Source organism: Neoarius graeffei, chromosome 13 (assembly GCF_027579695.1).
Source record: "Neoarius graeffei isolate fNeoGra1 chromosome 13, fNeoGra1.pri, whole genome shotgun sequence".
Lineage (NCBI taxonomy): Eukaryota > Metazoa > Chordata > Actinopteri > Siluriformes > Ariidae > Neoarius > Neoarius graeffei.
Window position 1 is genome coordinate 67,122,819 of NC_083581.1, and position 13,891 is coordinate 67,136,709.

The window sequence follows — 13,891 nt, forward strand, 5'->3', positions numbered from 1 at the left end:
AGTTAGTTATTCGCCTCTGACATTCTGTTTGCTGATCGATCGACCCTCTGCCTGTCCCTGACTCTGCTTCCTGTTTCACGTTTTGGATTTGGCTGCTAGTTAGCGACGCACTTGTTCTCCCTGCAGTTACGTCTGTAAATGCCTGCACCCGCTGACAATTCCCTGTTGGTTGAAAAGGGGGTCAGTAAACCAGGACTAGTACTAAATCACAAACTTTAAAGGTGGACTGCCTTTCAGATTTTTCAAGCGTAGGTCATAAAAATTATTTTCCCCGACACCCAATTATTTTTGTTTAATGGACCGAAAGCTACTGAATTCAAATCACAGACTTCCAATTTTATTTATTTATTTATTTAAATAGAACAATTAATGAATTTAGAGCCACGTGGCCCTAAATTCTCCGCCATTTTTTCCTGCTTCGCCATGACCCAATTCAAGATACGACGTCATGCATGACGTGGTGGGTGCGCTTTCTCTGTTCGCGCAAGGCATTGTGGGATACAAATTTGAAACAGGAGAGAAAAAGGGAGGACGTGAGCGTGTGAATGAAACGTGAAAGACCGACTACAGTAACGGAAAAAAGCGAGAAGAAAAGACGTTATGTTATATACGAAGGAAAGGAAACGCAGGACCAAACTAATAAATATAGGCGGTCAGCGAGCACCTCGGTGTGATCAGCTGTTTGTTTAGAGACAGAATGATGGAACTGTCAGTGCACGCTCAAAGGTAAACCTGTAGATGGCAGTAATGCGACACTGTGGATGCCAGCTGCTGTAAAACCCAAAAGAAGGGGGCGTTGTGGCTCAGGTGGACAAGGCGCCATACCATAAATCCGGGGACCCGGGTTCGATTCTGGCCCGAGGTCATTTCCCGATCCCTCCCCGCTCATTTCCTGTCTCTACACTGTCCTATCCAATAAAGGTGAAAAAAGCCACAAAAAAAATCTTTTAAAAAACCCAAAAGAAGAAGAAAGTAAACCTGCGCATGCGCACACGGACTTCCTCTGTCTGCTTGACTGCGCAAAGCGAGCGATTTCATGCACATTATTTGCTTTAATTCCCTCAAATTAAATAACTTCCCAGCCACAGAATGGCCTGGGTTTTTTGAGATATTACAGAAATAAACATATATCACAATGACCAAATTTCAGAGGAAACTAAATTTCACCGATTTTATGAAATCGAAAGGCCGTCTAGCTTTAATATCCTTATCAAGAAAGTGTTCACACTTTCTGGGGGTGAGGCGTGGCATGTTTGGGGCATGCATGGATTACAAATACAGTACATTAATTCATTCATCTTAAGTAACCACTTTGACTGGATTTCGAGAACATATGCACACACAGTCACAATTGTCCTCTTTCACACCTAAGGACAATTTTAGAATCGCCAGTCCACCCACTCACGTGTCAAATGATAGTATTTGAGTTGCCATTTATGTAATGCAAACGTGCCAGCCCACAGCTCCAGCCCAAATTTAATCCCCAACTGTGACTTCTTAAGCACGTTTCTAAACCACCGTTCCATTAGAACCTTGACAGTATACAGAAAAACAACTGCTAAGCAACAACAGATGCCCTGAGCCATGTAGAGTTACACTTATATTGCTGAAACAAAAAGACTGGAAAGAAGGTACAAAGAGAGGCCTATTGTTTGCCCACTGGCTGCAGATCTGAAAACATTTGAAATGTAGCTGGCGCGTGAACGATTGAGACTGACTCTTTTCAGTGAGTCAAATTACAACCCCGATTCCAAAAAAGTTGGGACAAAGTACAAATTGTAAATAAAAACGGAATGTAATAATTTACAAATCTCAAAAACTGATATTGTATTCACAATAGAACATAGACAACATATCAAATGTCGAAAGTGAGACGTTTTGAAATTTCATGCCAAATATTGGCTCATTTGAAATTTCATGACAGCAACACATCTCAAAAAAGTTGGGACAGGGGCAATAAGAGGCTGGAAAAGTTAAAGGTACAAAAAAGGAACAGCTGGAGGACCAAATTGCAACTCATTAGGTCAATTGGCAATAGGTCATTAACATGACTGGGTATAAAAAGAGCATCTTGGAGTGGCAGCGGCTCTCAGAAGTAAAGATGGGAAGAGGATCACCAATCCCCCTAATTCTGCACCGACAAATAGTGGAGCAATATCAGAAAGGAGTTCGACAGTGTAAAATTGCAAAGAGTTTGAACATATCATCATCTACAGTGCATAATATCATCAAAAGATTCAGAGAATCTGAAAGAATCTCTGTGCGTAAGGGTCAAGGCCGGAAAACCATACTGGGTGCCCGTGATCTTCGGGCCCTTAGACGGCACTGCATCACATACAGGCACGCTTCTGTATTGGAAATCACAAAATGGGCTCAGGAATATTTCCAGAGAACATTATCTGTGAACACAATTCACCATGCCAGCCGCTGTTGCCAGCTAAAACTCTATAGTTCAAAGAAGAAGCCGTATCTAAACATGATCCAGAAGCGCAGACGTCTTCTCTGGGCCAAAGCTCATTTAAAATGGACTGTGGCAAAGTGGAAAACTGTTCTGTGGTCAGACGAATCAAAATGTGAAGTTCTTTATGGAAATCAGGGACGCCGTGTCATTCGGACTAAAGAGGAGAAGGACAACCCAAGTTGTTATCAGCGCTCAGTTCAGAAGCCTGCATCTCTGATGGTATGGGGTTGCATTAGTGCGTGTGGCATGGGCAGCTTACACATCTGGAAAGACACCATCAATGCTGAAAGGTATATCCAGGTTCTAGAGCAACATATGCTCCCATCCAGACGACGTCTCTTTCAGGGAAGACCTTGCATTTTCCAACATGACAATGCCAAACCACATACTGCATCAATTACAGCATCATGGCTGCGTAGAAGAAGGGTCCGGGTACTGAATTGGCCAGCCTGCAGTCCAGATCTTTCACCCATAGAAAACATTTGGCGCATCATAAAACGGAAGATACGACAAAAAAGACCTAAGACAGTTGAGCAACTAAAATCCTACATTAGACAAGAATGGGTTAACATTCCTATCCCTAAACTTGAGCAACTTGTCTCCTCAGTCCCCAGACGTTTACAGACTGTTGTAAAGAGAAAAGGGGATGTCTCACAGTGGGAAACATGGCCTTGTCCCAACTTTTTTGAGATGTGTTGTTTTCGTCATGAAATTTAAAAATCACCTAATTTTTCTCTTTAAATGATACATTTTCTCAGTTTAAACATTTGATATGTCATCTATGTTCTATTCTGAATAAAATATGGAATTTTGAAACTTCCACATCATTGCATTCCATTTTTATTTACAGTTTGTACTTTGTCCCAACTTTTTTGGAATTGGGGTTGTAGTTGGCTCAGTAAGTGCTTACTCTCAGCTCCAAACCTTTCTTTTTTTCTAATATGATATAACCCAGGGCTTGACATTAACGGTAGTTAAATGTTTGGTCCAGACAATCAAATCCGCATCTGCCTGTCCAGTAGGACAAGTTTCTATTTATATTTATTGGAAGGAAGGAAGGAAGGAAGGAAGGAAGGAAGGAAGGAAGGAAGGAAGGAAGGAAGGAAGGAAGGAAGGAAAATAACCACATTGTAATAACTAATTACAGATTATTAGACTTTGAATTCATCTAAATTGGACAAATGGTGATCAAATACCTCAATAAACTACAGTACTGTGCAAAAGTCTTAGACCCCCTACTTTTTTTTTCCATACAAACTTTATTACTGATTTCTATTTTATGACTTCTACATTATCGAGTCGGTACAAAAACATTTTCGAGTTCCAAACATTTGTATTTTTTCCAGCACAAAATTAAATGTTACAGAAAAAAAAATTTTGGTATCTGAGCAGCATATTACATAAGAGAGCACTTTTCAGATTAAAAAAGAAAACATAATGAAGGCTGCTGGGTTTTGGAGCAAAATGAAGACGCGAGTGTGACAATCAAAGTGTCCAGAAGAACTGTGGCTGGTTCTGTAAGACGCTCAGTAAAACCTACAGCTCGTTTCCGCATAAAACTGCACTCATTGGACCAGAGACTATTTTTTTTTCTTAAAGCAAAAGGTCGTCTCACACCAAATACTGACTTTATGCTGATTTATTATGGCGTACCGCTTCCTGTTTATAGTATTTAATCTTGAAACATTTCATTTCATTATTTTTAAGCCATTTTCGGTCTACAGCATTTCTTTACATGTGCCTAAGACTTCTGCACAGTACCATATACATCCGTGGTGAATCTTCATTTTGTTCAGACTGTATTTTTCTTTTGTATGGTACACGTTAACCATTATAAATGTCATAAAACATTTTGCATGAATTTTACGACAGGGCCAAACTCACTTATGGTTTGCTTTCATGCACAATGTGATTCTGTCACGCTTATCATGTCCAACTCGTTTTCTTTCGGTTTCATTTCATTAGATTAATTTATACTTCAGGTTTTACTGGATTAATCAAGATTTAACTTTACTTCCTCCAGAAGCTTTGAAGTTGGGTGAGTCTAACTCTTAAAACTGCAGATCAGGTAATGGGTTATAACAACATCCATCCATCCATTATCCGTAACCGCTTATCCAGTGCGGGGTCGCTGGAGCCTATCCCGGCTGACTACGGGCGAAAGGCGGGGTACACCCTGGACAAGTCGCCAGGTCATCACAGGGCTGACACATAGACACAAACAACCATTCACCTTCACACCTACGGTCAATTTAGAGTCACCAGTTAACCTAACCTGCATGTCTTTGGACTGTGGGGGAAACCGGAGCACCCGGAGGAAACCCACGCAGACATGGGGAGAACATGCAAACTCCACACAGAAAGGTCCTCGTCGGTCGCTGGGCTCAAACCCAGAACCTTCTTGCTGTGAGGCGACAGTGCTAACCACTACACCACCGTTATGCCAGTTTATAACAACCATAAAGGGGTATTGGACAGTTTCTGTTTATTGTTCGAGTTTTACTGAAAAATTATATCATTAGAACATAATGATTATGATACCTATACCTGTTTTTTGGTAAACTTTGTTAACCACTTTCCTTTCAATTAACTAGTAAATACATAGTAATAAAAATAGGTACTCTATGGGTACATGCGACTGCTGCTTATAGATAATTGTCTTCTGACACCATGTACATACAGTAAATATAGCATATATATTTCCTCAATGGGGTGTTTGGGGTGTTTCAATGGGGGTAGCGCCTTTGCGGAACGACGACTGAGTTTCCTTCGGGGGACTGCCGGAAAGCTTTGGTCCTCACACTGGCACCCAGCTCTCACCTGTGGCTCCAAGTAGCTGGGATGGGCTCCAGCGGCCACACCCCGGTACACCCTCTCGGTCAGGGGGCCAAACCAGATGAGGCTAGCCGGTCAGATTTCCTAGCCAGTGAAGGGACAGGTCCTGTCCCAACAAACTGCCCTTGGTCGGTAGAGGATTCGGGACCCACCCACGACAACCCGAAGAGTACTATGGATTCACGGCACCAATATTAGAGACTGGACGGGAAGACCAGTGGGGGAATGTACGACGGAGAGCGGTGGTGCATGCTGTGTCCATGGTCCCCGACCCTCAACAATGAGGATGGGACTAGACAGACAGATTTCCTAAATGACGCGGCAGCCACAAAAATGAAGCGTAATCCAAAAATGAACAATTTAAAAATCACAGAAGTAAAATATACCAAGTGTCTGTACTTTATATTATTCTACTCTTACCTTTTACAGTTTTCGAAACTGAAACCTCCGAACCGAGGCTGACATACACGCGCTGTCGCCATGACCCAAACTCTTATTTCCCGGAAATGGCCCGGCGCTAGAGCTCAGTGGTCTCCATACTCTTGTCGACAACTTCCCGTAACAACTCGAAAGTGCGTCACATCGACATCACACATGGGACCACTGGCCGAAGAAGGCGAGGAAAGGAGGACGACCTGGAGTATATTTTAAAATAGGAACGCGCTTTCCCTCAGTAATAAGCATAAACACGTCTGAAAACGATTTCTTTAGTCTAGTCCGTTTATTTCGAATGGTGAACCGAATTGTATACACTCGCCGGCCATTTTAACAGGAACACCTGTACGCGTATGCGTAGTGCGCGATTGTTACACTCATTCTTATAACATGTTGACGTAGTGGCTATAATCTCTCTGAGGCAGTAGCCACAAAAAGATTATGGTCAGGACAAGCGAAAAGTCTTGCTGCTTGTCCGACTGGACAGTGGATTAAAAAGTTAACGTCGAGCCCTGTGACTTAAACTATTTCATGAAATCGTGATCCATATTCTAATTAACAAAATAAGATCATGTTGCATTTGCACTACATACAGTATGCGCCCTGACTAATCAGTAAACAAAGCAGAAAGCGTCTGTTATTCTGTCTGCTGTGTCTCATCAACGAGACTTATTTCCACTTTTCCGCATAACCAATCATCTCCCTTAATACGCTCGATCACGTCCAGTAACCCACAGCCTCAACAAGCAGCAGCGCAGTGACTCCTTCCTGTCATGCTGCTTCATACACGCAACCGAGAGTCAATCTCCGTCTCACCGTCTACCAGCTCAGACGATGAAACGAGGTTTACAGGGAAGCGTTTTGAGTGATTTACGCTTCAAGCGTGATGGCATTACAAATCAGCTTTAGGCTTTCACCTGAGAGAACCGGCTCAAAGAGTCGACTCGCTCCTGAATGACTCATCACTAGTCGATAGCGTGTGAAGCGAGCCGGTTGCTCAGCTCTCTGTCGTGAAATTTGCATGTGTACTGTGCATCTCGTTGAAGGATACGTGCCTACAGGTGCGGCTGGATCTTTTTTTTTAATTTCAAGGTTAAAAAAACAGCCTCTCTAACCGTCCAACCAAGCTTTAAATCCATCTGATGGAGCGTAAAAAAGAAATCGATTCAAAATGTATCCTGGAAGTGAATTATTTGAATTGTACACATTGCTAGAAAACAAAAAGGAAGTCACGAGTGTGGAAAAAACAAGGCTTTAAAGGAACAGTCCACCATACTTCCATAATGAAATATGCTCTTATCTGAATTGAGACGAGCTGCTCCGTACCTCTCCGAGCTTTGCGCGACCTCCCAGTCAGTCAGACGCGCTGTCACTCCTGTTAGCAATGTAGCTAGGCTCAGCATGGCCAATGGTATTTTTTGGGGCTGTAGTTAGATGCGACCAAACTCTTCCACGTTTTTCCTGTTTACATAGGTTTATATGACCAGTGATATGAAACAAGTTCAGTTACACAAATTGAAACGTGGCGATTTTCTATGCTATGGAAAGTCCGCACTATAATGACAGGCGTACTAACACCTTCTGCGCGCTTCGGCAGCGCATTGATATCTGAGCTCCGTATCAATGCGCTGCCGAAGCGCGCAGAAGGTGTTAGTACGCCTGTCATTATAGTGCGGACTTTCCATAGCATAGAAAATCGCTACGTTTCAATTTGTGTAACTGAACTTGTTTCATATCACTGGTCATATAAACCTATGTAAACAGGAAAAACGCGGAAGAGTTTGGTCGCATCTAACTACAGCCCCAAAAAATACCATTGGCCATGCTGAGCCTAGCTACATTGCTAACAGGAGTGACAGCGCGTCTGACTGACTGGGAGGTCGCGCAAAGCTCGGAGAGGTACGGAGCAGCTCGTCTCAATCCAGATAAGAGCATATTTCATTATGGAAGTACGGTGGACTGTTCCTTTAAAGCCGTACTCTGTGAGCAATTCAATTCATCGTGCATTAATTCAGCACTGAAGACTAGAGCTGGCTGATACGACAATATACGGTAACAGGTAAAAGGATAACGTACAGCGAGCTGGTCATTCTTATGAAGTAAACCTCGACTGGGTGATGCAGGATCCATAGCAACGGTCTGTTATACTGCCCAATCAGAATCGAGGATTCAGCAAAGCCATGTAATAACGACATAATATACTGTATGTTTAGTCAGTGCCTGAAAGCGGAGCTCCTGATGAGTGTTTGAGCAAAATATTTGCAAGGGCACAAAACCAACCTGAAGAGAATAATAATATTAGAGCATAAGATATACACCATTGAAGTGTGCAGTGTCGTGTAGTTCTCGTTGATAAACTGCTGTATTGTCTTGTGACATTACTGTGACACAAATAATGAGATACGCATCGCAGTTACGATACATTTGTTCCTTTCTTTGACACCGCATGCCACGCACCAGAAACAACACCATGGTGTGACTCTGCTGGGTGGCTGGTGTTCAGCAGCGAACCAGCATTTTCACGTTACATCATTACTATACGACCGAATATCATACTTGATATGTCAAACAGTTGTCTGGTTACATCTCTCACATCCACATGCGTTGGAGCTTGGTGTGTGCAGTTGCAGACTGTAAACCACACACACACCATTAGGACTAATTACCATGCACCTGTTCCTGATCAGAGCTCAATCACAGCGCATATATATCATCTCATTATCTCTAGCCGCTTTATCCTGTTCTACAGGGTCGCAGGCAAGCTGGAGCCTATCCCAGCTGACTACGGGCGAAAGGCGGGGTACACCCTGGACAAGTCGCCAGGTCATCACAGGGCTGACACATAGACACAGACAACCATTCACACCCACATTCACACCTACGGTCAATTTAGAGTCACCAGTTAACCTAACCTGCATGTCTTTGGACTGTGGGGGAAACCGGAGCACCCAGAGGAAACCCACGCGGACACAACATGCAAACTCCGCACAGAAAGGCCCTCGCCGGCCACGGGGCTCGAACCCGGACCTTCTTGCTGTGAGGCGACAGCGCTAACCACTACACCACCGTGCCGCCATATATCTGGAATCTCAGTAACACAAAGACTTTGTAAAAGCCTTTTATTTTGTATCGCTTTTCTGGTTTTGCCCCTGTTTGTGTTTTTGTACTTTGAGTATTGTATATCCTGTCTGTGCCTCACTGCCTATTTTTCAACTCTGCCTTTGTCGCCATTTTGGATCTGCTTGCTAGCGTGCTTTCAATAAAACTCTTCCTGCGATTACATCCGTCTATCGGCCTTACATGACAGAAACTGTCAACTGTCCAACAAGCTAGCGGACTAATAAAACCGTTTTAACTAGTTTTATAATGAAACCGTCATGAATATTTTCCGTAAAATATGTTCGTAAATAATCCGACGTTATTTTTTTTAAGCAAATTAAAAATAAGCGCTGGATAAAAACCCATCTATCTTATGTAAATGAAGAGACAAAGTTTGTTCTCCGGTGGTCAAGCGTTTATGAGATACGTTGCCATGAACTTACGATCAGGTTCTCTGTAGTGGATGTCGTACGGTCAAAGCCATCAAAAATCAGGTCGATGCGTTTATCTTAAGTATGAGGCTGCCGCTAAAAATTAGCAAATGTCTCAATCATCACAGTCATGGACTGGGTTGTAAAATGTATTTTTGTCCAGATGTTTCATTCTTCTTTACATTTAAAATGACGCAAAATTACTATTTTGGAACGCCTCGGTGTTCTTCCCGAGGAGCTGGCTGAGGTGTCTGGTGAGAGGGAAGTTTGGGCTTCCATGCTCAGACTGCTGCCTCCGCGACCCAGCCCCGGATAAGCGGATGAAGACGAGACGAGACGAGACGAGACGTGGTGCTACTACAATCTATTATAAGCAAACCAAAATGCCAAAACACGTTACGCGTCATAAAAAAGATACGATAACCTGATTATAGCTTTCCCTGCAGGTGTTTATTTAACATTTGGGGTTGGTGGGTTTTCGTTTGCTTTCATGGAATTGAACACCAGTCTAATTTGTCTAACAGGATGGCGGAGGACACGGCAGCTAGCACGAGTCCCTCTTAACAGGCTCCCTACAGCTCGCTGCAAGTGTGCTACATTAATAGGGCGGTTTGGAACAAAGCCATTTCAGGTCTTCAGCTTGCATTCGATTTCATCAATGTGACATTTTCATGAACTTGAGCTAATTAACGCCTGGGTGAAGGTTAGAATAGTGTGTGTTACGTTGAATAAACTGTAGGTTAGTGTGTAATATTGTAATAAAGCAAGTTAGATCATGGTGGGGGAGAGGGACCACAAAAAACAAAAATAAAAACAGAGGAACTGAGCTTGAGGTGTGAAATCCAGGCTTAGGGTTTGGATAAAGCCACCTGAGGTGAAGAAGGATCACGTGACGGTATCTACCATTGTGATAAAAAAAAATATATATATATATATATATATATATATATATATATATATATATATATATGAACCCATATAGAAAGGTTTGAGGGTAAAAATGAATCAGGTAGGAGAAGTGTGTTAGATCTAATTAGGGTTTAGGAAGCATAAAAGAAAGAGGTGATTGAGAGAGAGAAGGTTTATCCATCCATCCATCCATTATCCACAGCCGCTTTATCCTGTTCTACAGGGTCGCAGGAAAGCTGAAGCCTATCCCAGCTGACTACGGGCGAAAGGCGGGGTACACCCTGGACAAGTCGCCAGGTCATCACAGGGCTGACACATAGACACAGACAACCATTCACACTCACATTCACACCTACGCTCAATTTAGAGTCACCAGTTAACCTAACCTGCATGTCTTTGGACTGTGGGGGAAACCGGAACACACCCACGGCAAGAACATGGAAACTACCTTCACATAGAAAGCCCTTTGTCGGTCGCTGGGCTCGAACCCAGGACCTTCTTGCTGTGAGGTGACAGTGCTAACCACTACACCACCGTGCCGCCCCAGAGAAGGTTTATCCATCCATCCATCCATCCATTATCTTTAGCCACTTATCCTACCCCAGCTGACTATGGGTGAGAGGCGGGGTACACCCTGGACAAATCACAGACAACCATTCACACACCTTCACATTTGCACCTACGGTCAATTTAGAGCCACCAATTAGCCTAACCTTCATGACTGTAGAGGAAACCCATACAGACACGGCAAGAACATGCAAACTAACTCCACACAGAAAGGCTCCCGTCAGCCACTGGGCTCAAACCCGGGACCTTCTTGCTGTGAGGCTACAGCGCTAACCACTACACCACCGTGCCGCCCCAGAGAAGGTTTATCCATCCATCCATCCATCCATCCATCCATCCATTATCTTTAGCCATTTATCCTACCCCAGCTGACTATGGGTGAGAGGCGGGGTACACCCTGGACAAGTCACAGACAACCATTCACACACCTTCACATTTGCACCTACGGTCAATTTAGAGCCACCAATTAGCCTAACCTTCATGACTGTAGAGGAAACCCATGCAGACACGGCAAGAACATGCAAACTAACTCCACGCAGAAAGGCCCCCGTCGGCCACTGGGCTCAAACCCAGGACCTTCTTGCTGTGAGGCGACAGCGCTAACCACTACACGTTTATCAGGATCGCAGGCAAGCCTGAGCCTATCCCAGCTGACTACGGGCGAGAGCCGGGGTACACCATGGACAAGTCGCCAGGTCATCACAGGGCTGACACATATACCCCTTTTCCACCAAATCAGTTCCAGGGCTGGTTCGGGGCCAGTGCTTAGTTTGGAACCAGGTTTTCTGTTTCCACTGACAAAGAACTGGCTCTGGGGCCAGAAAAACCGGTTCCAGGCTAGCACCAGCTCTGGAAAGCACTACTTATGTCAGTGGGGAGGGGGGGCGGAGTTGTTAAGACCAACAACAATAGCAAGACCGCGAAAGATCGCCATTTTTAAATAAGCGACGAGATATCATGGATGCAGTTGTTGTTGTTGCAAACGCAGCGACGTAACTGACGTATACAGTGACATAATGACATGGCTCCCCTTAGCACCCTGAGCTATGGAAAAGCAAACTGCTTCTCAGCTGGCTCGCAAGTTGAACGAATTGTGAACCAGCACCAGCACCAGTGCCGAACCAGCCCTGGAACTGATTTGGTGGAAAAGTGGTGATAGAGACACACCTTCACATTCACACCTACGGTCAATTTATTTAGAGCCACCGATTAGCCGAACCTGTACCGTATGTCTCTGGACCGTCAGGGAAACCGGAGCACCTGGAGGAAACCCACGCAGACACGGCGAGAACTCCATACAGAAGTGTGGCTCGAACCCAGGACCTTCTTGCTCCGTGCCGCCCCAGAAAAGGTTTAATAATTAGGACACAGCCACCATATTTGTGTCAACTTGTAGTGTGACTGGAATGTCAAAATGAGTGGTGTGGTCCATGTGGCCAACCCAACAAAACCCAACCGCAAATATAGGCTTTACAGGTTTCAAAACAGCTGTCGGTGAGTGCCAGAGTCCATGTTTGCAGGGATTTTGAAGATGGTGAAATGGGTGTGATTGTTTTGTTGTGCAAGAAAAAACTACTCACAAGCTGAACAAATGCATGCATGCATGCATCACTCACTCACTCACCCGAAATCCTGGTCCATGGACTTGAAGAAGAATTTGTAGCTATTGACGGGCCGGTTGCTGAGCACATTTTTGAAGTCGGACAGCGTGACTTTGTCCGGAGAAACGGCGAGTTTGACTAAATAAGGAGTTTCCTCCTCATCGATGTGATAGATGATTTTAGTCTCCGCCATGAGCGCGCGCGCCTGCGACACTAACCATTGACAGGCTCGCGACTGCGAAAGAAAAAAAAAACACACCGAGACGGAAAAAGAGCGTTACGACTCGACGACGACTACGACTACGACGGCTACGACTAATAATTCATTTTAAAGAAAACATAACAACAAACAATCCGGCACTATAATAATAATAACAATAATAATAATAATAATGGCGACACGTGTCGGGATCATGTAGGAAAGTAAATAAGGTCGCGAGCGAGTCGGACAGGCGCAGACATAGCGCGAGCGCTGCGCGTGCGGCGGCGGCAGCGTCGTCGTCGTCGTCAGTGTGTATCCGGCAGCGCGAGCGCCGTCAAACAGGAAGGGCCGCTGCCTGCTTCACACCGCGGCCGCGTCCCAATCCGCACCCACCCCTACCCTACAACCTCAGCACGCAACGCCACCACGGGTTACCATAGTTACCCCCTTTTTTCTTTTTTGACATACTATTTAGTAGTGCACTGTGCGGTTTTGGACGCAGCCGCATTATGAAGAAACAGAAAGGACGTGTTGCCCTCTAGTGGTTGAGTTTGTGACGTGCATCGCATCTGGTTTGGTCTGCAGAATTCAAACCACAATCAGGGGATTTTCCACAACAGCAATCCTGAAAGGTCTTTCTTTTTTTTTTTCCCCTGTGTCTGAACTAGGAAAAAATCCCCATAACCACACACTTTCCACACAGTGAATTTAGGCATTATGATTGTTTTTGATTTATGGAAAGTACGTGCTTCGAAAGGTTCGAACCCGGCGGCCTTTCTGTGTTGAGTTTGTATGTTCTGACCGTGAATGGTTGTTTGGCTCTGTCTGTGTCAGCCTTGCGATAACTTGGCGACTTGAGCTTGCGGGGTGGCACGGTGGTGTAGTGGTTAGCGCTGTCGCCTCACAGCAAGAAGGTCCGGGTTCGAGCCCCATGGCCGGCGAGGGCCTTTCTGTGCGGAGTTTGCATGTTCTCTCCGTGTCCGCGTGGGTTTCCTCCGGGTGCTCCGGTTTCCCCCACAGTCCAAAGACATGCAGGTTAGGTTAACTGGTGACTCTAAATTGACCGTAGGTGTGAATGTGAGTGTGAATGGTTGTCTGTGTCTATGTGTCAGCCCTGTGATGACCTGGCGACTTGTCCAGGGTGTACCCCGCCTTTCGCCCGTAGTCAGCTGGGTAGGATCCAGCTTGCCTGCGACCCTGTAGAACAGGATAAAGCGGCTACAGATAATGAGATGAGATGAGGATCCAGCTTGCCTGTGACCTTGTAGGACAGGATAAAATGGCTAGAGATAATGGATGGATGTGCTTCTAAAGGTTCTGGGTTCGAACCTGGTGACCGACAAGGCCTTTC

The 13,891-nt window shown here is 44.7% G+C and overlaps 1 protein-coding gene across 1 annotated transcript in view; it reads right to left on the reverse strand.

The window, feature by feature from the left end:
* The window catches only part of dvl1a (dishevelled segment polarity protein 1a), a 211,324-nt gene extending 198,423 nt beyond the window's left edge, over positions 1–12,901 (reverse strand). The window contains exon 1 of the mRNA XM_060938375.1: positions 12,362–12,901. Coding sequence (XP_060794358.1) covers positions 12,362–12,531 — 170 coding nt within the window. The 5' untranslated portion in view covers positions 12,532–12,901. The remainder of the gene's footprint in view (positions 1–12,361) is intronic.
* Between the last annotated feature and the right edge of the window lie 990 nt (positions 12,902–13,891).